This window comes from Rhinolophus sinicus, linkage group LG10, assembly GCF_036562045.2.
Source record: "Rhinolophus sinicus isolate RSC01 linkage group LG10, ASM3656204v1, whole genome shotgun sequence".
In the NCBI taxonomy this organism is placed as follows: Eukaryota; Metazoa; Chordata; class Mammalia; order Chiroptera; family Rhinolophidae; genus Rhinolophus; species Rhinolophus sinicus.
In genome coordinates, this window is record NC_133759.1 from 80,604,325 (window position 1) to 80,628,499 (window position 24,175).

Genomic DNA, 24,175 nt, shown 5'->3' on the forward strand with positions numbered 1-24,175 from the left:
TGTGTAATCAGGAAGTAAGCTCCTCTCTTTGGAGTGTTTCTGAATAGCAGCAGGGCACACTTGAATTAGTAAGGAAAATGAGAACATGAATATGTGTAGTACTCCTACTTTTTTTTTTTTTTAATCAATCCATTCTGTTGACTGGAAAAAGTAGGAGTTTCAAAGCTGTTTCTTACTTCCAGATGATGGGGAAGGATGTGGGTTAAGAGTTTTCTGGGTGTGCTCTGGACTGATTCCTGTTGGGCTTATAGTGTTTAAATAACATGATATTAAATGTTTATTTCCTGGGTTGATTTTCAAAAGATAAACATTTTTTGTGGATTAAAAATGGCACCACAGGAAAGTTCTCTTAAAGCATCTGTCAGGGATTCTTTGAATTGTTGTCAGTTTTTCTAAAATTATGGAGGTATCATCTAGGGGTCTGTGATTTTTGCCAAATATCCCCCAGTGACGAAGGGAAAGCTGAAGGTGGGGAGGATTAAGTGTTTTACTCAGATTCATCCTTATGTTACAGGGCATGTGGGTTTTACAAGATGTATATACAGAGCATATAAAAAAATGTATACACATTTTAAGAAAGGAAAAAGCTGTATTAAAATTGTAATAATTTATACCGATAACAAAAGATGAATACAAGTCATGTGTATACATATTTTTGGCACCCCCAGTATATATATATACCACCATTTGGTTCCTTCCTATAGGACTATGTTATGAAATCTGTTATTCTCTGCAACTGTTGCCAATTTATTTTCATTGACAAGTGTGGAAAATGTCTTATTTTATTACCAGGTCATGAAAAATGAATTAAAATTTTTTTTGGGGTGTGGGGAAAGGAGTTGGGACAGCTCGGGAAATGAGTATTTATTCTTTTTTTTTTTTTAAATCCTTATGCCCATGTGGCATGTTTTGGGGTGGCAGATTCTTTTTTTTTTAAGATTTTATTGGGGAAGTTGAACAGGACTTTTACTGGGGAACAGTGTATACTTCCAGGGCTTTTTTTCAAGTCAGGTTGTTGTCCTTTCAATCTTAAGTTGTGGAGGGTGCAGCTTAGCTCCAGGTCCAGTTGCCATTGTTAGTCGCAGGGGGCAGAGCCCACCATCCTTTGCGGGACTCTAGGAGTTGAACTGGCAACCTTGTGGTTGAGAGCCCACTGGCCCATGTGGGAATCGAACCTGCAGCCTTTGGAGTTAGGAGCACGGAGCACCAACTGCCTGAGCAACCTGGCCGGCCCCTGAATATTTATTCTTGATTATTTTGAACTTAGCAAATAATTTTGTGAAGCCTTGGTCCTGTCAGTTTATTATTTTATAAAAGTTGGTGGAATGGTAAAGAAATAAGAATAGTTTTGTCACTTTTTGGCGAGATCCCTTAATCAGATGTATTTAAGAGAATTTGGTATAAATAGGTTTATCAATGGAGATGAAGCACTAAAATAGTGGCTTTCAAGAATTAGGAATCCCATGATAGGGAAGTTTTAGGTATTCAAAATCCAAGGCTGGATGTTTTTTATTTTCTACTGTGTAAAAAGATTCCAAGCTGTTAAATATGGGGGGTGATGGGGAGGTGGTTATAGCTGACTTAACCTGTGATGTTGGTTGCTTACTTGTTTTTTCTTCCTCTGGCTGTTCCCTGGGTAGAATTGAAAACTTTTTTTTAAACAAAAATTAATATTCTGCAGTAAACATGTTTTTGATAGTAAGAGCAAAATGATGAAAATAAAAATCAATTATAATTTTATTAGCCAGAGATGAAACCAATGGTTTACATTTTGGTCTAGACCCCTCCAGTTTGTTTTCTATGAATGTACTCATGTGGGTAGAAATATGTTTTGCTCCATTTTGTCATTTTTTTACTTAATAGATTCTGAATATCTTTCAGTATCATTATGTATTTTCCTACAATGTAATTTTTAATGGCTTAATAGTATCCTCTATAGAGTAATACAACCTAAGGAGGTTATTTTTGAGCCAGAAAACCAAAGACTTCTCTAATGTTATGGCCAGAGTTTTATTCACTTTTCAAACACTCAAAACATGAAAGGAGTATGATAAAATAGGACATTTTTATCTTAAAGACTGAAGGCTGTCATTGATAACAAGTATAGTATGAGCTATTTGTCTGAGAAGAAAAAAATTTTAGACATTTAAAATCATTTTGAGATAAAGAGATCAAAGTGACTTGAGCAAAGGCGTCTAAGAAATCAGTGGGAGAGGGGGAATCAGAATTCCACTATGGCCATGAAATTGGTCCTGAAATGACTAAATACTTTGAACACATTTAAGATGGTAAATGTCTTTTAACTCTTCTGGAAGCTTCTGTCATTTTGACACAGGGTTTTTGCTGGTCCTCGAAAGCATATCAGGTGGATGTCTTAAAATATCTTGCCCTGTTGGATTTGGCAGTTGATAATAAACAATACGCTTTCATAAAATGTTCTATTTAAGAAATGTCTATTTAAGGTCTGTATAATAGTTGAACTTCACCTGCAACAACTAAACAACAAATAAGGACAATGAGATTGGGACTGCGAGAGCCTCCTTATTTTACCATGCGGCTTACCCATAGTTTGGATAAGCTTTTCAAGACAGCGATTTCACAGAACTTTCATAGTTTATAATGTATGCTAATTTTCCTTTTTGTTTTTGCACCGACATTAATAGCCATGAGTTTTTTATGCCTTAGCAAAGAAATTTTGTATATAGACTTTTTTGAGTGTTTAGGTTATTCCTTTCTAGGAAACCCTGAGTTTTATGTATCACAGACATGAATTAAAAATATTTTACATTACTTGTTCTTTTTAAAACTTTTTTTAAAAAAGTATATACATTATAAAAAATTAAACAAACAAACACAAACAGCAGGAATATTCACCCATCAGACTATATCACCTTGTGGTATACCACTATTAATATTTTTGTGTATATTGGTGTGTTTTCCCCCATCCCACTCCCATGACATATGCATATTGTGGTCTCCATTGTCATGTGCAGTATAAATTGTTCCGTATCTGCTATTTAAGGTGGAAATTAATTTTTTTTTCCCATTAAGATACCTGAAGTGGGTGGGTTATATAATTTATAGAAGATAAGCCCTGTTCCTCTGCTGGACTTGCAAAATTCTTATCTTTTTCTAGACCTAAAGGTAGAAAGGTTCTGGTCAAGGAACATATTAGAAGTATCCTTAGTATTATTTTAGGGAAGATATAATTTTGCTTTATCTATTGGGTCCCCTTGGAGGACTTTTGAAGGTTGTAGGGATATTTCTATACCTGGATTTCTGAGGCCCTGGGAACCTCTGCCCTGGCAATGTAATTGGGAGCTGTTCTTGTAGTATTGACATGGGCTTTTCGGTATGTGAAGTTGTAAATGGGGTAGGTGAGGAAGATAAGTTCCTAAAAACAGGAAGGAACCTCAGATTGGCTTAATTCGTTTAAAACAAACAAATGGAAAAGGTAAGGCCCAGCAAGGAGAACTAAATCAAGCTTTGTAGCTATTACCACAAAAGGACCAATTTTTACTACTTTCTGCACTATGGAGATTAGCGTGAAGGAGGCTCCCCCTTTATGGCTGCAACATTACAAATTAAACGCCAATCCCCCTCCCCCATCCTTTAGGAAACTTACTAGCATGACTTTATTTCTAAAAATGTAAGAAACGGTGTACAAGTAATGACCATGTTCTGAATAGATTGAGGAATTGGAGAAAGTAGATGGTCAAGTTGGAGGGGGCACAGAAGTATTTGTTGAGCTTTGCATTTATTACCACATTTAATTTTCAAAACAGTCTAGTGAGGTGCAAGACGGTAGTCTCATTTTATGGAAGAAAAAACGAGGTAGAGATAAAGCAACTCAAGGTCACACAGCTGCCAGATAGCAAAGTTGGGATTCAGACCCAGTTCCAATACCTTGTTTTATCTGTACCGGACACTGTCCCGGGAGAATAATGTTCAGTTGACTCTTGAACAATGTGAGGATTAGGGATACTGAGCCCGCATGGTCAAATCTGTGTGTTTGACTCTCCCAAAATTTAGTAGTCCCTGGTATCCGTGGGGGATTGGTCCCAGGACCCCTGTGCGGACACCCAAATCCAAGGATGCTCAAATCCCCTATATAAAATGGCACAGATCAGTGTATACAGTTGGCCCTCTGCATCTGTGGATTGCCACCTGCAGATGGAAAACAGTACAGGTATTTACTGAAAATATCCACGTATAAGTGGGCTAGTGCAAACCCTTGTTCATGGGTTAACTATATATCCATTAACGTTACCTTGTAACATTCTTTGTTTTAAAAGAGCAGCATAATAGAATATCTCTAGGCAAATGTTAAAAAAGAAAAAAGAATAACCAAGCCTTCTGTTTTTTATTTTTACTGTCTGTTTTTCTCTCTCATACACACACCCACCCACACACAGCTTTCAAGCCTGTCCTTTCCCTTTAACTTTATAAAAAGTTGGATTGCTTTGACATATTTGATTACAAATACTCAAGATATTTGATGCTTCAGAAAGGTCTTGATCTTGTCCTGTGCTAAGGTAGAACTGTGGGGTTTTGCTTTATTTCCCTTAAAATTGCGCTTTGTCTTTGTTTTGAATGCCAGAGGAGCTTAACTTTCACCCCCAGCTTAGTTGCGGGGGGTGGGGGGAATGCCCAGGCCCGGGCATGTTTATAGACCTGATTTCATGGCAGATAGAACAGTAGTAGTGGGTTCTCTTAAGTTTCATCTTCTTTGTACCTTAGTTAGTACCAGGTGTAGTGTAGTTGGCTGGAGACAGCTGGGACAAGGCCAGAAGACCCAGTTAGACACGTATTCTCGGCCTTGACTGCTGACCATGTGACCTTGGACACAGTGCCCGTCTGCCTCAGTTTCCCCAGTTTGCCTTTGTTTTGTATGAGGAAAGAGCGCTTTTGATAACTTACAAGTATGCTATAACTGGCAGTTATATTGTTTTTAAAGAATTCTTGATTTTTTTTGTATATAGGTATATATTTAAATTATTAAACATCTCAAGTCAATCTTAGCGTCATGTTCCTTTTACAGATATGACTATTCAGAGAAGTTTGTGGCCCTTGTTTTTAAATAGTGTCTTATTTACGTGTTTGTTCATAGTTTTGTGAGTAGAGAAAATTTGAACATTTAAAAAAATTTGAACATCCATCATACAGTCTGATTCTGATAGATTTTTTTCTTTACTAGTACCATGCGCTAGCCATTGGAGTTAAGGATTTGCCATTATTGTGGCTGTGAGCTAGAAGAGGTTAGAATGGAGGCAAATATATTTCATTTACTTCTTCCTTCCAGTTCCACTTATTTGTTGTCATTTGACCTGATATTATTTTGGAACAAGATCATGCTGGCTGTCAAAGGCATGAGGCTGTTTAAGAGGAACCTGGGTGGGAGTGAGAATTTAGGAGGAGGAGGAGGTTATGGTATAAAGAGATTAGAGTTGGTGAAAAATGAAAAATGGGGGATTAGTACAGTGAGGTTAAGTGATTCAAATTAAATTCAGAATTATCTACAACACTTTTTACTTGTCCGTTTGAATGTAAGCTAATCATTGAAGAGTTTTGATTCATTTTAGACAGACTATAGTTTTAAGAAGCTACTTTAAATCCATCCTGATTGGCCTAATCTGGGCCTTTACTTCTGCCACAGTTCTTTCATTTACCTCAGGTTAACTTCCTTTTTCATTTCCCATAGCAGCTGCTTCACAGTTTCTTCTACTATACTCAAACCCTCATTTCCATTTCCACCGGGCTCAGTTTTTAGAAGAGTCTCATTTACTGCTTTGGAGAAAACTCAGATTCCCTGACAGTGCTAAGCTTCATATTGCCTGGAAGCTTCTTGCTCCCTCTGCTTTCACTTCTCACTTCAGGGTACAAGAACTCCTCCCCTCTCATGGCTCTCACTTCCTCCTGTGGTTCTGATTATGTGGATTGCTGTCTGTGATCTAGAACCTTCATTCTGCAATTATGTGTCCTTAGTGTCTTTTTGCCTGCCTCTCCCCTCAGTCTAATTCCAACTGTGATGGTAGATTACAAGGGAGTGCTGGCCCTGTCTAATCGCTCTGCTGGGCATTGGATTTCATCTCCACGGCAGTGCCGGGAGGTAGATACACAGAGTCCTCACCTTGTACGGTTCCAGTGTGCACAAGTATTACACCTTGTCCACCCATTCGTTAGTTGGTGTGTGTGGGTTGTTTCCACATTTCAGCGGTTGAGAATAGTGCTGCTGCGAACATTCATGTGTAAGTTTTTGTGTGGACACGTTTTCAGTTCTCTCGGGTAGATACCCAGGAGTGGAATTGCTAGGTCTGATGGTAATTCTATATTTAACTTTTTGAGCAACTGCTAGACTGTTTTCCAAAGTGGCTGCACCATTTTGCATTTTTGTGAAGTTTCCAATTTCCCCATATCCTCGCCAACATTTGTTATTATGTGTCTTTTTGATTATCGTGTCCTATTAGAGACGGAGTGATCATCCTATTGTGATGCTGATATGCATTGCCCTATGGCTGTTGTGGGTGAGCAGTTTTTCATGTGCTTATCATTGTTGAGATGTAAGAGTTCTTTGTATATTGTGGACACCAGATCCTTACCACTTTCTTGATAGTGTCCTTTGAAGCACAGAAATCTTTAATTTTGGTGATGTCCAGTCTACCTATTTTTTCTTCTGTTGTTTGTAATTATGGTGTCATAGAGAGGAAACCATTGCCTGATTCAGAGTTCATGAAGACTTAATGGTTCCTTCTAAGTGCTTTGTTAATTGTAGCTCTTCCATTTAGGTTTTGATCTATTTTGGAAGTATATGATATGAGGTAGGGGTCCAACTTTTTTCTTTTACATGTGCCCTAGCACTATTTGTTGAACAGACTATTTTTTTTGCCCCCTATTGAATGGTCTTGACAGCCTTGTTGAAAATTAATTGACTACATTAGTGGACTCTCATTTGATTTTGTTAAACGGTTTTCTCTTGGAAATTCTGGTCTTGTTGTTTTTGACAGTTCATAACCTTGGCTCTCTGTCACAGTCTTCCTCCCTTACTCCTAAATCCAGTCTCAAGGGCTCCAGCTTTTTTTTTTTTTAACTTCTCCATTTTATGTGCACTCATACAGTCTCTGGCTCTCTTCTCTGTCTCAGGATAACCATAGCTCGAAACCTTTAAGTAATATTCAATGCTTTCTTTCCCCTCACTCTTCATAATCAAAGGTTACATTATTTCACCCCTGCCTGTATAATGTACTACTATTCTTTCCTGAGCTCTTATTGTGGCTCGTGACCCATCTCTCTGGTCAGGTTTATTATATGTACTTTTATTAGGTTAATCCTGTGTCTCTATGACTTCCACTTCACTCTTTGGCTCAGGGATCTTCTTTGTACTCTGTCCATGGCCTTTTCACCCCCATATTCCTCTTCTGTACACATCCCTCTCTTTCCACTTAGGCTAGAGAACCCAGGCCCCAAACATGCCTTCTTTTTGTATACTTCAGCTTGATAAGTGGTTATAAGAACATAAAAGCATTGGCATTACAAATTCTGGCTCTACTGTTTACTGTTAGGTGACTAAGTTAGTTAACCTGTCTACGCTTTAGTTGTCTTCTTTGTAAAGAAGGGCTAATACCTACTTTCTAGGTGGCTGATAGGATTAAATAAAATATGATAGTGCCATAGAGTGTGGACATTTATTAAATGTTGTAATCTGTGTTGCTGTTCCTTTTGTTGAGGTGCTGATTCTCTTTACTGCCAAAAGTCCTCCCTATGCTTCGAGGATCGAGTCCATTTAGGATTCCATGTCTTCCATAGAACTTGCTGGCATTTCACTTCTTTCCCAAACTGGTCGTTAGTGCGTCCTCCTTTGAAACCTATGGTACTTTGTGCCTTTCTTATAACTTGTGTATTAAAATGCCACTGATTTCTGTATGGTCACATTCATTTTTTCTAGATTATAAACCATTTGAAAGCAGGGATAGTCTTGTTGAATTTTGTATCGCTGGCAGTGGATTTGTTTGTTTGGTAAGCTCTCAATAAATAGGTGAAATTATTTATTGTATAAAACCAATATCTCGTTTAATATTAATATTGTTTAAGGCAAATATCTTTTCCTGAAAGGCTTTTGAGACAACTTCCTGCATGAGTAAATAGCTTTTCCTATTGTCTTCTCATAGTACCTTGTCCACAGGGCTATTGTGATTCTGATTGCATTGTAATACACTCTAATTTGTGAGCCCTTTGAGGTGCCTTGTCTTAATTAGCTTTCAGTTGTTTGCCATGGAGCTCCATGAGCACATCTTGTTTCTTGTGCACTGTACCACTGGCACCTAATACGGTCTTTGATATATAGTGGGTGCTCAAATATTTGTTGAATAAATAACTAAATGAATGAGCTCTGTGTTTATAAGTACCATAAGATAACATTTTTAATGTTATGTACCTACATAATTGCCATATGTCTATATCTTACATACAGGAAAAGCTTTTAACTATGAAATTCTTCATAGTGAGTTATTTCTGACCTGACAAATACGCTTGTCTTTACTCTTAGTATATATGTTGCTTCTAATCCATGACTCCAAGGGTGAATTTAACTCCTCCCCCACCACCCCAAGCTCATGTTCTGCAACTAAATTTGATAGTTAGGAGAAATTTGGTAGGTCTCTTTGGAAGCAGCTAGGCTTCTTGAGAATGCATTTTTGCGTTTGTGAAAGAGATGAGAAAGTGAATGGCCTTTAAGCTTTAATCTGAAGTGGGCACATTCAGCCAAGGGAGGGAGTATATGCTTTTCCAAGAATCTAAAGATAGTCACCACACAGGCCCTGTCAGTATAATTCAAAAGGGAAGCAGCCCTGGCCCCCGCTTTGCTTCCAGCTATAAGAAAAGGACAGCAGGTGCCTTAAATGATTATTAATGGAAACAAATGGCAAAAACTATGTTATTGTACAAGTTTTCTAGGAAATGTTATAAATAAATTCTTAGCATTGTTGAACTCAGAATGGTATAAGCTGGATATTCCTAATAATTATAGTAAAATGTACGTTTTTAGCTTTATTTTCTTTCTTATGGCTATAATACCTGTTGCAGAAAATGTTTTTATAAGTACAGAATAATATAGAGTCAGATTGTAACCTAATATAACTATTGTTTGCCTTTTGACTCCACAATCTTTTCCCTTTTTTAAAACCCCAATTACATACATTTTGTGTCTTTTTTCTGCTTAAGGTTTTATCATAAGCCTTAACATTTTTTTTCATACATATGTTAATATTTGCAGAACAGTCAGTTATAGGCTATACCATAGTGTACTTAGCTAGATCTTTATTGTTTGAGCACTTGAGCTGTTGGCAGTGTTTTGCTCTGAGGAAAATGAATGAGTTGGTGATTAAACCCTGTCTTTTCACATACTGGTGAGTCTCTGTAAGAGCCGTGCACATTAGATGTTGGAATGGTTAATGAAGTGTGGTGGTCCTACATAATGGCTCCTGTATTTCTGTATCATTCTGTGAAGGTGAGGGTAGATTGTATTAGATCCATTTTTTTCTCCTACTCAAGTCTTGGATTTCTTTTTCTTAGTATACATGTAATGAACTTTTTGGGAAAGGAGTATTATTAGATCAGTGGAAAGAAGTGTTTTTAAGGTTCTTGATATATAGTGCCAAATCATTTTCCAGATATCGTGCTTTCACCAGCAACATATGAGGCTGCTTTTCTTAGTAACCGCTATAAAACAAAAGAAAAAAACCCCTTAAAATAAATTCCATGCATGAAACATACAAAATTTGCACTGTTTTAATCTTCTTTTTAGCGTGGACCAGCTGTTTGGCTCATGCCTGCTCTTGGTTTTTTGTTCTGTAAAACAGGTGACTTGATGAAGAGCGCTGCCGGAGAATTTGCAGATGATCCCTGCTCTTCTGTGAAGCGTGGCAACATGGTTCGGGCAGCTCGAGCTTTGCTCTCTGCTGTTACCCGGCTGCTTATTTTGGCTGACATGGCAGATGTCTACAAATTACTTGTTCAGCTGAAAGTTGTAAGTACAGGCCTATGTGTGTAATTTGTTCTATCACAGTGAGACTGCTGCTGGCCATACTTAGTTCAGCATTCCTTAGGATTTGGTTTGCTTTTGAACTTGGTTTACCTAAATGGACCAGCAATGTTTTTCTTTAATTTCCACTTACTCCTCTATTCCAAGAGTACATCATACTGGTTCTGCTGTGAGCCTGTGTTGTCTTGGTTCTAATGAAGGACTTGTAGCAAATGTATTGTTTTGACTCCTTCCTTTTTTCTGCAGTAGTGATTAAACATTTTCTTCTATCAGTAGAGTTCTAGTGTTGAGAAACCAAGGTATGTTAAATTCCAGATAGAAGAGAAAGAAGTCAGTAAGGCTCTCCCTTCCACCTCCCGTAAAACTCCCTTGTAGTAGTAGCTGCCCACATGTTTGAGGGCTATGTACACTCAAGAGAGCCTGGATTGCTATATGAATAGTGGTTAAAAGGCATTAAAAAATTCTAGATCTTTTTTATATCAAGCTTACATGGTTTAGAATTTTTCTTTTTTGGGGGGTATGTTTAATAGGTGGAAGATGGTATTGCGAAACTGAGGAATGCTGGCACTGAACAAGACTTGGGAATACAGTACAAAGCCCTGAAACCTGAAGTGGATAAGCTGAACATCATGGCAGCCAAAAGACAACAGGTACAGTCATGATTTGGGGATATATTAAAGTTGTTTATATTATTACCTACTGGGAAAAATCCATTTTGCCTAAGTTTTCTGAAGATACCAGTACTTCCCTCTGCCAATATAGTTCCATTAAAACATTTAATTTACCAAGTATCCTTTCAGTATTGTTTTTAATAAAGCTGTAATTAAGTTGTATTCATGTTATGCTTCTATTTTAAATCTCAAAACTTTTCCTTTAAGTAGCTCAGCAATTTGTGATCGTGTAGAGAGGTGATAGGCCTTTGTTAGGTGCATTCAAGGATTAACTTGAGTTGGTGATGGAGTTTAATTCAGATTTTTAAAAACCTTAAACCAGTTTAAATGTATTGGAATGAATTCCACATCAGAAAGTATCTCTTCCCTTTCCCCATATTTCGTCACTTTTTAAGTATATTTTAGGTCCATGGGTTTGGAATCCATGGAAGTGGAGGGCCAACTGTACTTATATGCAGATTTTTGACTGGGGGAGGGGGGGGTTGATGCCCCTAACCCCTGCGTGGTTCAAGGGTCAATTTTATTTCTTATTAATCACAATTAGTAGTTTCCCTAATGTTAGGAATTTGTGTTGTGTGGCATTTCCAAGCTTTGCTGGCCTTTGGTGTTTTTACTTTTGAGGTGCTTTGCAGTCCTCCCTGTGCCCTGCTGTTGGATGCTGTGTGTTAGATGTGTGCTCTGTAGAAAGAAGGTTATGTCACCATTCAGCTTTTTATAGCTTCCAGTCCTGACCAGCTTTTAATTCTTATTTTTAAGGAAGCCCTGAAAATCGGAGTTCTTATTGTTAGCCAATGCCTATATCAGTTAGGATATTTTACACTGCAGTTCACAGAAAACCCAGCTACAAAACTGCTTGAACAATGGGGTATTTATTTGCTTACTAATTAATTAGTAGTCCCAAGCTATGTTTACTGACTTCAGGGTTGTTAAATTTAAAGGCTGGGTGGTATCACCAAGGATCCAATTTCCCCAGCACTGTGCCATCTTCCCTGTGCCTGGCGCTGCGTGGCTACAGAAGCTCTGGGCTTGACATTTGCACACATCAATATGTCCAGTGAGAAAAAAAAGACTGTTTCTTCCATATGTCTCTAAACAAACAATCCAGAACTCCCTAACAGATTTGCCCTAAATCTGGACTGTGTAACATGGCCATTGCTCACTCGTCCCTGGTAAGAGGAAAACAGTTGCTGTGTCTGACTCGGGAAGGAAGACCTACCTCTGGTCTGGGAAGCGGGTAGCCCTCCTGGGGACAGGACACCCTACAGGAGCTCTGATAGGCATGAAGAAAATGGCGTCAGTACTGTAAATGTTCCCTACTTGACAGCCTCGGCTTTGGGGACTTCTTCGTAACTTTCATTTGGTTATATTTACGGCAGTCTAAAAACTATCCCACAGGGTTGAGAGGATTAAATTAAAAATGTATGTATTTAGTATAGTGCCAGACACTAAGTAGGCCCTTAGCAGTGGGCATTTGGTGAATTGTAGTTATTGCTCATATTTCACACTATAAGATGTGATCACACTGAACCTGCACATATGAGATCCTGGTTTCACATTTCCAGTATTTAATTTTACACTAATAATATAGCTAGTTTTGGTATATTGTCTGAATAATTTACTTAGTGTGTATGCTCATTGTGCTTTTAGCATTTGTCCTTGTGTTGGCTTATGTCTCCATCACATAAATCACAAGTAGTTTTTCTTTTTGTTGGGACTGATTGATCCTTAGAACTTGTGTATAGCAATAGTATGGTAGTGCTATAAATATGGCAAGATGGCTAACTTATGTTCACAATTTACTTTACTTACTGTTCTTGATATAAATTCTCATTTGAATACATGAAATTTATGTTAGTTACATTTAAAACATAAAGTTGGGTGTATAGTCCCACTGTCTTAAAACCTATTCAGATCTTGGTTTATGAAGACTTAATATTATTTGAGGAAAGTGAGAACATTTAGATGGACACTATTGCATATCTTTGTAAAATGATGGAGTAAGTAAATTAATGATGTTCTTCAGATAAAACATAATAATAGTCTAGAATATTGTACGCTACTGGAAAAACTTACCAGAAATGCTGCCTGAGTTTTAATTCTGCGTGCCCTGAATCTGTGAGGAGTTAACATAATCTCTGATGTATTAAAAAAGACAAGTAGTCAGTTTCAAACATTTCTGAAATAAGATGTCATAAGAATCTTGAAGTTATTAGTTAACGTGCTAAATGATCTTCTCGTTGCCTCTCTATATCTGTTCTCTGCCCTTGTTTACCCTGCTCTCTGCCCCAGGACCCTGACCTGTCTGGATGGCACCCAGGGGCTCCTTTGACCTCTGGCTCTTGGTTGGGTTGTCCAGTAGGAGCACCAGTAGGAAACAAGCGGACTTGGGAGGGTGATGCTGGGTTTTATTTCCGTGGCTCCCTCCCTGCTGGTTGGCTGCCCTGGGTGGCTAAAAGTCAGCGGCCCTGTTGGGTGGCATTCTCCACACACCTTACTCCCTGGATTCTGGTAACGGCTGCCTCCTCTTGCCTCTTCAGGCCCAAGTGCCCTAATAGCCTTGTGGTTTCCCTGTATTTTGCCCATACCTTTGTAGTATAGTCCCTAAACCATCTTTGAATCACCCCATTTGATTTTACTATCTGTTTACTGCTGGTATCTTGAGTGATACATATTCCCATTTTAAAGTTTGTCTTGGGTTTGTAGCATGTCATGGTCGTTTATAGTTTTCCTGGGGCCTAATTCTTTAGCCTTCAGCTGTAGCTTCCGACAGTAGAATCCACTGGGTAGGCTGGCTGTGGGCGCCTGGGTGTCTCCTGTTCATTAAATGGCCCTTTAGGGGACCTGGGCCTTGGTGTGGATTCCCGTAAACTAGTACTTTTCTTGGGAATTAGACTGCTACTTATTTTATCCTAAGGTCTCAGCCTACTGGAAACTTCATTCTGCCTTTTGGGTATTGCCCACATGCCTCCTTTAGTAACTGGTCATGTCTTTCCACACTGCATGTTTTCTGGACTAACTCCTCTTCCGCTGTGTGCTTAGCTCCCTAGACTGTTTTCACCTTTGACTATCTTCTCTCCCCAGGCGTGGTATGTAATAGTTCACCTCCTCATTGAGCCTCTTATCTTTGCAGGCAGCCCTAGTCCAGAAAAGGGGTATTTCCTCCATGGCAGTATTTGGGTGAGCGTGTGTACTGGCTCTCTTAGCCTCCCTTGTATCATTTAAGTAGCCGCCACCTGTTGAGGAAATGCTAAACCTCCATAACGTCCATAGGCTTTCTGGAACTTACCTCTTTGTTCTTAAGGTTTTTCTGGGTCATGGTGTGGTGGTGGTGAAGATGTTGCTGAAAATAATGACTAACTCTAAAAAGGTGTTTACTATGTGCTAAACACTGTTATAAGCCCTTTATAAACACAAACTCATTCAGTCTTCACAAAATAGTATAAGGTAGATATACTTGATCAGACACTAATTTCTGAAGATGAAGGAGCTGTAGCACAGAGAGGTTAAATAATTTGGCAAGGGCATTCATCTAATAAGTGGTAGAACGAGGTTTTCAACCTATGCTGTCTGGCTCCAGAAGACAGGGATTTTGTGTTTAAATTGCTACTATAATTCCTAGTGCTTAGAACATTGCCTAGCTATAGTAGTGTTCAATAAATATTTATGTAATGAATGAGTGCATAAGCCACTCTGCTGTACTGCACATCCACGGGGTATGGAATCCTGAGTGTGGCCCTAATCTGTTCCTTCCGTGGGCTAGAATGCTGTCTGCTGACTGGAAGTGTTGAATTTCCGTGAAGCTGCAGGCTCTTCTTTGGTGATGAGGGTAACAGATGACAGAGGCTCGATGGCCGTTGGTGGTTCCTGCAAGGACTGGGTACTGGGGACTCTGTTGACTTGGGCTCCCTAATATGCTAGATGTGGCATCCTTGCATGTTTACCTTTCACCCACCGGCTGCATAGAGCTTGTTGAGATAGTTTGTAAAATTGTAATTCTTCTTACCTAGTCTGTGAACTGACTCCCACAATTATTTTCCTGAAAACCTGAACAGTCACACTGATAATGGATAATTCTGCCAGTGTTTTATGTGTAAATAGTCTGGTCTGGCTGGGTTTGACCAGAGACCATTTCTTTATAGTCATTTGAGTCCAAGAGAAGACATTTCTGATCAAGTGTATCTATGGCTACAATTTATAATAAGGAAATGAGAGGAAACTTTCATTTGAGTTTCCAGCTCTTGGTAAGAGAGTGTTATAGGTTGTTTAGAAGTTAGCTTGTGTTTCTTGGTCACTGCATGTGATGGTTAGTTCAAATTACATTGGAAACAGTAATTTCCTTCTTATGTTTTCTGTTTATTTCTGAGTCTGCCTGAAACACAACTGGATTGGTGAAATTGAAGAATCATGAAGGCTAAAGTATAGACCAAGGGACTCTAATTTCATAAATAATCTATTATATTGCTTAATAGGTCACCTTTTTCACTAATCTGGATTACTTATAAGCACTATGTATCTTGAAAAGAATACTTATGATCGATCATTATTCTTACGGTAAATAGTGCTGCCTTGTGAGAGTGTCCATTTTCTTAACCGCTACTTAACAAAATCTAGTTTCCTTGTCTTAACGGCAAAAGCAGTTCTAGAGAGAAAGGAGAACACTTTAGCAGTTAGGACACATGATGATACTTAGCTGTTATTTTTATTATAGAGTAACATATATTTCCCAATACTTAGTAAATAGGAGTCTGTCAGAGGTACATTGTGGGGAGGGCAAGACATTTAAAAGTGCCACACAGAACATGTGCCCCGGCTGCTTTAGCATAATGGTCAGCCCCCAGCCCAGGGTCATAGCTTGAGTTTTGAGATGATCATCAATTCTCTATGTCCATGGGGCCCTGTTTCTGAATATTTAACCTAATGTAGTCTTTGGAAGGGTAGAAGTGTATCATTCCAGGCCTGGCAGTGGCTGTAGGAAAGTCAGGTGTTGAATAGTAATTCTGACACTATTAACTTTAGGTGACCACAAGGGTCTTTGGTAATATTTGTAAGAGGCTATACTGATCTAGGTTATAGGTACTTAGGAAGAATGCCAAAGTGGATTGCAAAGCATTTTATAAAACAGAAACAGAAGAATACAAGTGTTTAAAGGCAAATGTCTCCCTAGAAGGCTTGAAGTCCGTGAAGTTGTGGTGAGGGCAAGACATTTAAGAAATGCTGCCCAGAACTCGTGTTTAGACATAATGATTAGCCTCAGCCCATAGCCTGAGTCTTGAAATGATCTCGGATGCTCTAAATCCATTGGGTCCTCTTTCTGAATATTTAGCCGAATGTACTGTGCTACAGGACAGTTGGAGTGCTGTGAGCTATTACTTGCAAATTCAGCTTCTAAATGAGGAAAGAATTCTAGGAGGAAAAGAAAGCTGTCATATTACACAAGGTTTGAATAAAGATGCAAACCTAAAATACATAGTGAAATGAAGTTTCAGTAAAAGGAAGCCTGTTTGTGTCTCTGATGCTTAATTAGGAACTCATCTAGAAAGATGAGCCATTCAATAGCTAAGTCAGTCTTTGAGTAATTGACTTTGGCCTTTCTAAGTTAGTCAGTTTTCTCTTACATGTTTACATATATAATACTCATTTATAAAACATTTAAATTTGTTCTCTAAGATTCAGTTGGTGACATTAACATTGAAATTCTATGCTCACACATAAAATAGAGTTGTAACACCTCTGGTGGTCAGTTAGGGTTATCATTTATATTTCTCTTCTGTGGTGGCGATCCACATTTACTAAAGGCTTAGTTTTGTTTTATTTTCTCCTTTGAGTAGCTTCAGTAACAGTGGGATATCAGAAGTACCCCCTTTCCATCTTGCTTATTGTTGGTATCACTTATTTGTCACTTAGTGTATTCACCTGGTCTACCAAGTTGATGCTAGTAGTGGAAACCATGCCAGGAACCTCAAATCCTTTTAACTGTGGATTATCATTATGGGGTAGAAGAAACTGAAAAAGGACAGTTTCATTTAAGACCACATGTATATAGAGTATTACGGTGAAATGCACACCTTTTGGTTTACAGTCAGGGAGCACAGGAGCCTCAGCTTTGTACCCGATGACCTGTGTCCTGAGGTGGCCTTTGGGGTGGGGGAGGGGACGGCAGGTGTTGTGTTCTTGGGAGGACAACCTTCCACATCCTCACCTGGCTGCTTTGCATAGTTTGTGTAGACCTGTGGTATCCCACCCCACATTTCACAAAACTCTTGTAATGAATGTTTACAACTTAATGAAAAAGAAATCCTCATAATAAATCTTCTCTGTTTAAATGTGTCTCTGAATGATTTTTCTGTTTTGGTTGCAGTAGGTACGTACATCTTTACAATAGTTGTAATCAAGATGCTAGTCAGTTTCGTTTCGCTTTTTATTTAGTGCTGTGCTAGGTGCTTTACATGCATTATCACATTTAATCCTCAAGACAATTAGAAGAGAGGTACTATTATTGTTCCTATTTTACAGAAGGTGAAACGGACCATGGAGAGTTAAAATAAGATCACAATAGTCAGGAAAAAGTAGAGGTAGAAATTGAAATTCAGGTCTGTGGTTTGGAAAAGTTTGAAGTCTTACCTACTAAGCCCTACTGCCTCCTTTGTAACGAACTTTCAAGCCAGACTTAATGAAAATACTGTGTCTAATTAGTAGAAAGTCTGACTTTTCAGTATTTACTGACAAATTTCTGTATGAACAGAACCTATATAAAGACTGTTCCAATTTTTGTTTCATTCTCGTAGGAGCTGAAAGATGGGGGCCATCGTGATCAGATGGCTGCAGCCAGAGGAATCCTGCAGAAAAACGTTCCGATCCTCTACACTGCGTCCCAGGCGTGCCTGCAGCATCCTGATGTCGCAGCCTACAAGGCCAACCGAGACCTGATCTACAAGCAGCTGCAGCAGGCAGTGTCAGGCATCGCCAACGCAGCCCAGGCCACGGCTTCCGATGATGCCTCCCAGCACCAGGGCGGCGGCGGAGAACTGGCATACGCCCTGAATAACTTTGATGTAAGTTAAGCTTGGGAGGAAACTTGAGGCTCTTGACCATCCCCCAAAGTTAACAGATATCTGGGGAACTGTGATCAAGGTTTCTGATGAAAGCCCGGTTTCTGATGAAAGCCCAGTTTCTACTTCGATTTGCAATCTAAGTTGAAAGAAATTTTATGAATCATCAGTCTACTTGACGTGGCTGAAAGCATTTATCTTTTCTTTTTTTAGTTTGAGTTAAACTTCTGAATTCTTTTATGCTACTTGTGTTTCCTTATGAGGTCATTCTTTCTTGAGTATATTTGAGTTTAGTTCATTTCAACCAAGATTTTAACCTTCTGGCAGATGTGAAGCTGGGAGATAGAGAGCAAAGTGCACACAGGCTCTGCCCTCCAAGGGCTCACAGTCTAGTGGGAGATACAGATACATTCTAAGTGACTGCATCAGAAGTGCTGTCATAATTTTACTTGTCTGCCTAGGTAGACTTTTTCTCCTCAACAACTAAATTGTAATAATAGACTAAACTTAATCAAGATTAGCAATTTTGGGATTGAAGTACTTTCTTAGCATAATGCTGTATAATTACCTTTTACTATAGATGATGCCTATACATTCCATGTGCATACTGCCCTATGTAGCTAATAAGTTTTTTGGTGGGTTTTGTATTTTAAAATTTTTACCCACAATGCCTCATGGCTTCCAGTAGATGGCAGCAGTTTAAGATTTTTTTTTTTTAAATTAAAAACCAATTGTTGGGTTAATTTTTAACTACCATAAAGGAAAATTGCTTTCCAGGTGGCCAGCACCTTCTCATAAGTTGGAATGCTTTGAAGTGAAGAATCAGTATAATGGAATGCATTTTTTTTTTTTTTTTTAACAGTTTTCCCTGGTCTTTACCTTTCCTTTCCTGTCTCTCCCCTTTACTTTGGCTCGGGGAGCTGATCCTTGTTGATACGCACGGCTGATGCCAGACTTTTCGTAAATCCTAAGAACAGTATTAAGCCTAAAGACCATGGTGTCAGAACTGAAGTTTTACTCTGCAGCCTTAAACATTACGTGACTTTATAGCAAATGCTTGTGATGTACCTTACAATTTATTGGCACTGTTGTCCCCCCTGCCCCCCCAAATTTGGCAGTATGAGCTATTGGCCTCTTTCAAGGCAATAAGGGTTACAATTTGTCTTAAGTTGAGTAATATCAGTTGAGTAATAATATCAGTAATATTAATTAATAAATGAGGGGGTTGGGCTAAATGATCGCAGGTAGGTTATAGCTCTGTGACTCCATTAAAATTCTGTATGCATTCATTCCTGATTCCTGTTGGTCAGAACATATTGTGCATTCAGTTTATCCTGCAGTAACTCAATCTAGTTGAATAGCTAAAATGTAGGCTAATAACAAACTCAAGGTATTGCATGTTAAATTTTGAAACTGACGTTTCTTTGGAAGGGAAAGAAGAAATATATACTTATTGGAGAAGGGCAAGCTTTTTAAAGAAAAATCTTGGCATTTAAGTTGAAATCAATAAGAACATCTTCTCCATAAAGAAAAATTAAAGGCAAAATACTTGCACGGACATTTAGCAGTGAAAGGATAAATTGTATCAAGTGGAGAAGTTGGAGGGAGGCCAGTAGCGGCTGTCCTGGGGGTGTTGATGTTGACCTTGTACCTATAGCTTACTTGTGACTTGACCTCACTTATCACTGGTAAAGCTGGATTTAAGTGGAGTCGGGGAGTGAAGGGGAAACATAGGAAGGATTTATTCTTATTGGGGCACTTATATCACAGATGTAACTGTTGGGACAGATTACTACATCTCTTACAATACGTGGAGGTCTTTGAGCAAAGAAAGTCTCAAATTTAGACATAACAGGATAAATTTGAGGCTGAATTGTTCATAAAATTTGATGAGATGTGTAAGGTAAGGAAAATAGGTTGAAATTAATGATAAATGCATTCTTTTCTGAAACTTGGAGTACAGAAGTTAGTGTTTTGTTTTTTATTTATTGATTTTTGTGTGTGTGGTGAAACAGTTCTGCTGGTGTCATGTAGCAGTTTTATGCTCCTAGAAAATAAAAAGAGAGCTAACTTATTTATCCTTAATGTACTAATACTGTATAGACTGTCCTTTAGGTGTTTAGATTAAGTCATTTGAACATGATTTTTATGCTGACGTATTTGTGTTTGCATTGGTGGTATACCTTATCTAGGCCCCATTCAGCTGGTTAGTACTGCTTCAAGTGCCTTCTCTGAGAAGAGAACCACCAGAAACCTATTTGTGTGGGTTAGCCCCCTCATCTGCCAAGGAGTATAACTTTCTTTCAGGCGCTGGAATTTTTGTGTTAAATTCTTGGTTTTTTCTAATCAACACTTTCCTCACCTTTTCAAAGAATGGAGGGAACAGAGATTAGTACTAACATTCAATTAATGCTTCCTCTGCAGAAACAAATCATTGTGGACCCCTTGAGCTTCAGTGAGGAGCGATTTAGGCCTTCCCTGGAGGAGCGCCTGGAAAGCATCATTAGTGGGGCTGCCCTGATGGCCGACTCGTCCTGCACGCGCGATGACCGGCGCGAGAGAATCGTGGCGGAATGTAACGCCGTGCGCCAGGCCCTGCAGGACCTGCTCTCGGAGTACATGGGCAATGTGAGTGTTTCCAAGCAGAGCTGTATTAGACTGAATAGTGTTTTTGAATTTTTAAGGTTTTTGTTTAAAAACCAATGAAATTTGATACCTGTCTTTTTTTTTTTTACCATAGCAAACACAGTACTTGTTGATTTTTTTCTCTATTGTCATTACCTTCCTTTTTCCTTCCCTGATACTTCCTCTTCCATTCCAGTTATTAATTGCTAATATAGGGTTGCTGTAATTTAGACCTTGTATCCAATATTTTCCTGTGGCAAAGAAGGAATAAATGAAATAAAAAATTATATGAAATTATTTTAAAGGGAAGAGGGACAGTGCACATTTGTTTTCACTAGTGATTTTTGCCTACTTAATACTTTTCAGGAAAAGATCTTGGTACTTTCTCATTTGTTCATTTGTCATATATCTTCTTTGTTTACTTGTATGCCTATATAAGAGAACAGATAATAGTGAGTCATGATGGAATTCCTGGGGTAAAAATGAATGCTTTCCTGTGTTTATCTTGTTTCTACCATATTGTGAAATTAGTGGAGCATACTGAATTTTCTTAAGCCATTGCCATGTTTTGATTGTATTCAGTCTACTTCACAAAAATGAGATTAGAGGCTTAGTTAAATCAAATGGAAAAAGTGGTTGATATGTCACAGTGAAAATGTAGGACACATTTAAAAACCCATATCTGAGCTTGAAAATCAGAAAATGTAAAAAAATGGATAATTTGAAGACTGGATCCCAGTGTTGGAGTTTTATACAGTAAACGAAGGGCTCATGGTGCGTATGTAGATCAGTAATCTGCCATCGTGTGCAGTGTTGAAGTGGTGCCAAAGTGTCCAATGCAGTTATGATTAGGAAACACATTAAAAACAGCCTTTGGTGGGGAAGATTATGTGGTAAATCTGTCCTCATTACTCCACACTAGAGCTTCCTAACCAGTCTGCAAGATACCCCTTGAGTTTTGGGGTTGGTCAGATTTCTGGCCAATCATCCCTGGTCATGCTTGACCTTCTGGTTTCTCCCTAGAGTATCAGACAAATAGTGCTTTCTGTTTGTTCCGTGGATGTAAGGAAGGTGGGAAACAGTCTTGTATACGGAAGATGTGGAGACCATAGTGGCACTCTTAATATAACATTTTATTATGGAAGTGAAAACTAGAACAATAATTGATGTTTGACTGAAATTTGAGGATTATAATGGGGGTTTTGAGAGAAATTATCATGAGATTCAGCAATACAGTTTAGAAGATGGTGTCTGGGCATGTTTCTCGTAAAGATAAAAATATTTAGCTTCCTGTGTTAACTCGTGTAGCAGTGATCAGGCTAGGTCCTGTCAGAAAGGGATAGAGTGAGGATAAAGGGAGAGGGCAATGAAGCACATTTGAAAGCTTCAAACGGTAAAAGGGTCTGCAAGAAGCAAAAGCAACTGGAGATATATTTTTGCTTATTTATGAAGCATCAAAATAATTTAGAACCTCTAGTGACAATCAGAACTTAACCGGCAGTATCTGCCTGTCACTCAGTTCATATTATGTGTCACGTGCAAACTAGTCTGCTGGCACTGTGTAAAAGGAACGAGGCTGATTCCTCCCTTCTGAAACACACAGGGTCTCTACAGGGCACTTACGGGGAATGCTATTCTAGGCACTGCTAAAATTGCAAGGAGGATGAGATGATTTCTAGCTGGGAAACCTGAGAGGACTTAATGGAGGATTTATTTTCTTTAGGTTGATTTTTAAAAGATGGTTCACTTTAAGTTTTGATGATTTCTGTTGAAAATGATTGGGCAAGTAATTACGGTATGTGGAGAATTGAGACAATCTCGATTAATTAAAACTAATTCACTACATGGAACTTTATAGACAGAGTGGTAAAGTCCAGAAGGGCTCACATATTTTTACTTTGTTCATTGCCTGGATTCTCTCAGTAATGTCATTTTTTTAAATAGATAATATACTCTCAAATTTTTTCCATAATCTCGAGTCTTCCTTTCTCATCCAGTGTTGCCACTTACCAAGTTACATTGTTCTTTCCTCTAAGGCAATGATTCTTAACTTTGGATACACACTAGGATCCAGAGGGAACTTCCAAAACTACTAATGTTTAGGTTGTACCCCAATTAAGTCAGAATTACTGGATTGAGGCCCAGTTGTCAGTATTTTTAAAAGTTCCCCAAGTGATTCCAACGTGCAGGTAAGGTGGAGAAACTGCTCTGATGGTTTGCTGCATTTGTTGCTTTCTGCCTTATTCCGGCTCTCTTCACTTTCTCCGTCTTCCAGTCTGTTCACCTGCTCAGACCAGTCTGAGCTCATGCCTGCAGTAGGACATTCATTATATTTTTGAAATTTCCTTCCCACCTGTTTAAACCTAATCCTCTCTTCCTTCAAGCCTCCCCCCCAATCTCTTTGCTGAAGCCCATTTCAAACTGCACCTTTTTATATTATTTCCTTGCTGCTTAAAGTTTTGCACCTAATTGTTTACTTCCTCGAACTATTACTTAACTGTATTTTCTTTATCCATGTAACTTCTGCAGCTGAGTTTTAAGTGTTTGAAAGATGGGAACTATTTTAAAAATACTCTTCCAGGGTCTAGTATAATGCTAGCAGAGGTACTCAGTGAGTGCTTGCTTAATGAACTCATGCTGACTTGGGAGAATGAATAAAATGAACAATTTTGGATGTTCATAGTACTAAGGATACATTAGTGAAAAAAACAAAGATTCTTGCCCTTATTGGCCTTACATTCTAGAAGGTTTTGGGAGAGGAGGCCATGGGTGGTTTACCTCATTTTCTGTACATCTTCGGTACACAGATGAATTTGTAGAAAAAAATTAAACCAAGTACTCTGAAATAAAACAGTGAGTGAAAGTGATATTTTAGATTAGAGTGGAGTTAAATTTAATTCATCTGGTGAGGGCCAAATTCCCTTTTAAAGCCTCCCAGGGCCAGGAGTCCAGCAGCCTTAATGTTCCTGCTTGGATTGTGGTTTGAAGAGGTGGAGGATAGATAGTCTTGGCTCTATTGCTAACTTACTTTAGGATGCTATAAGAGGTATTGATGTGAGACATAATGCATCTGACCCCTGCTTACTTAACATGGAAATGTCTCAGATGCCTGACAGCAGAGGTTTAACCATTCAGTGGGTCTTTGTAGTTCCACAAATGACTCTCAGGTTTCCATGAAATGAAATGTGGTTATTGTGGTTAAGTTTAATTTGTTCCTGCTCTGTCAGCCTAAGGTTACTCTGCCTGTGAGGGTTCTAGAGAAAGAAAAACAGCTTGGATGGGTGGGGTAATCTTAAAAGGTTTAAAAGTAAATGGATTGACATTAAAAGGAAATGTAATTGAAGTTGAAAAGAGTTATTGCCACTTTGTTTATTTTTTCATAATTGAACATACATGTATATCAAATTACTGAACCACCTTTACTGTTAACATTTAGGGATATATATTTCCAGTTTTCTTCCCTTCTATGCAGTGTTTATAAATTTTAAAATAGTTTAACCTTAATGTTCTCTGCATATAAAGAAAATAGTCATATAATTAAGGTTCAAATTATTAGGTTAATTGGTTAAAACAAACTACCAAGTTGGGTTTAAATTTTTGTTCCTTAAATATATAATAGCTGACTTCGAAGCCCAGTTGTGTGTTATAATGTTCTTGGAAGTTATTTCAAGGCCAGTTAAAAACCTCCTTCTGAAGAACCCTGTACTTTAAACGGCTGAATTCTTTATTTAACACTCTTCATTCTGCTGAGGGATATGCTGATTCTTAGTAATGTTCCTTTCTCCCTTTGTTAG

The 24,175-nt window shown here is 38.4% G+C and overlaps 1 protein-coding gene across 3 annotated transcripts in view; it reads left to right on the forward strand.

Moving 5' to 3' along the window:
* CTNNA1 (catenin alpha 1) overlaps positions 1-24,175 on the forward strand; it is a 281,342-nt gene that overhangs the window by 160,879 nt on the left and 96,288 nt on the right. For all 3 annotated transcript variants that reach the window (XM_074313590.1, XM_074313589.1, XM_074313591.1), the window contains 4 exons: positions 9,855-10,021; positions 10,567-10,686; positions 17,493-17,759; positions 20,181-20,384. In XM_074313590.1, coding sequence (XP_074169691.1) covers positions 9,855-10,021; positions 10,567-10,686; positions 17,493-17,759; positions 20,181-20,384 — 758 coding nt within the window. The remainder of the gene's footprint in view (positions 1-9,854; positions 10,022-10,566; positions 10,687-17,492; positions 17,760-20,180; positions 20,385-24,175) is intronic.